The sequence below is a fragment of the Eimeria mitis genome, genomic scaffold, assembly GCF_000499745.2.
Source record: "Eimeria mitis Houghton genomic scaffold, Emh_scaff1963, whole genome shotgun sequence".
In the NCBI taxonomy this organism is placed as follows: Eukaryota; Apicomplexa; class Conoidasida; order Eucoccidiorida; family Eimeriidae; genus Eimeria; species Eimeria mitis.
Genome location: NW_013570287.1, coordinates 1 through 1,322, shown reverse-complemented (window position 1 = coordinate 1,322; position 1,322 = coordinate 1). Strand labels below are relative to the sequence as shown.

At 50.2% G+C, this 1,322-nt stretch overlaps 1 protein-coding gene across 1 annotated transcript in view; it reads left to right on the top strand.

Moving 5' to 3' along the window:
• EMH_0046540 (uncharacterized protein) overlaps positions 1-1,304 on the top strand; it is a gene marked incomplete at both ends in the record, with an annotated part of 8,023 nt that extends 6,719 nt beyond the window's left edge. Inside the window, one exon of the mRNA XM_013496179.1 lies at positions 1,046-1,304. Within this exon, the coding sequence (XP_013351633.1) occupies positions 1,046-1,304 (259 nt within the window). The remainder of the gene's footprint in view (positions 1-1,045) is intronic.
• Positions 1,305-1,322: the final 18 nt, after the last annotated feature.

Here is a 1,322-nt window from a genome sequence, read left to right as displayed (position 1 = left end):
GCTTCACCTCTAGGCAAAAGCAGCAGCAGCTACGAAGACGCAGCAGCAGCAGCAGCAGCAGCAGCAGCAGAGGAAGCAGATACAGAAAAGCAGCAGAAGAAGAAGCGTAAGAAAAAATATTTGAAGCAGCTTACAGCGTGATGCAGCAGCAGCAGCTGCTGCTGCTGCTGCAGCAGAAGCAGCAGCAACTGCTGCAGCAGCAACTATTGCAATTGCTGCAGCACCACATGCTGCAACTGCACCAGCAGCAGCAGCAGCAGCAGCAGCAGCAGCAGCAGCTACTGCTGCTGGTGTGCGCAGAGCAATGAACTTTTATTTTGTCTCGCCAGTGTCTACTACACTTGTTGGAATTTGTGAGGGTTTAGGGTTTAGGGTTTAGGGTTTAGGGTTTACGGATCTTTAGGGTTTAGGAGTTGATATGTTAAGGTTTAGGGTTTAGGGTTTAGGGTTTAGGGTTTAGGGTTGTATATGCAGCTTCTGCTGCAGGCAGCTGCATCCGAGTTTGCTGCATTTTGCTGCTGCAGCTCAGGGGCTAGGGTTTAGGGTTTAGGGTTTAGGGTTTCCTAGGGTTTAGGTTTTCTTAGGGTTTAGGGTTTCTTAGGGTTTGGAGTTTAGGGTTTAGGGTTTAGGGTTTAGGGTTTTCGATAGCACAGTAGAAACTGCCGTTTAAAAGAGGGGGTTTCCCCTGAGGGTTTAGGGTTTAGGGTTTAGGGTTTAGGGTCTAGGGTTTAGGGTTTAGGGTTTAGCGTGCAGCAGCTCGCTGCAGCATGGAAATAAATTATTGATCGTCTCTGCTAAATATAAAATAATAATAAAATAAATAAATATATACATTTTTTAGGGTTTAGGGTTTAGGGTTTAGGTCTAGGGTTTAGGGTTTAGGGTTTAGGGTTTGCATCACCACCACCAACCCCACCACACCGCGGGGGCCCCCCAGCGCATGCAGAGAAAACCCTCGGGGTTTTAGCTGCTGCAGCAACTGGCTAGAAATTAGGGTTTAGGGTTTAGGGTTTAGGGTTTAGGGTTTAGGGTTTGGGGTTTGTAGAGCAGAAGCTGCAGCAGAGAGAGCGCCTGGGCCGAGGAGTGCTGCTGTTGCTGCTGCAGCAACAGTTGCTGCTGCAGCCGCTGCTGCTGCTGCTGCTGCTGCTGCTGCTGTGTCGTCTATCCAGACCCTTGTAGGCACACAGAAGCAGCAAAACTCACTGCAGCAGCAACTGCAGCAGCAGCAGCAGCAGCAGCAGCAACTGCAACTGCAGCAGCAGCAGCAGCAGCAGCAGCAGCATGAGGTCACCTCTCCCCCTTGACTTGCATGCAACACGAAC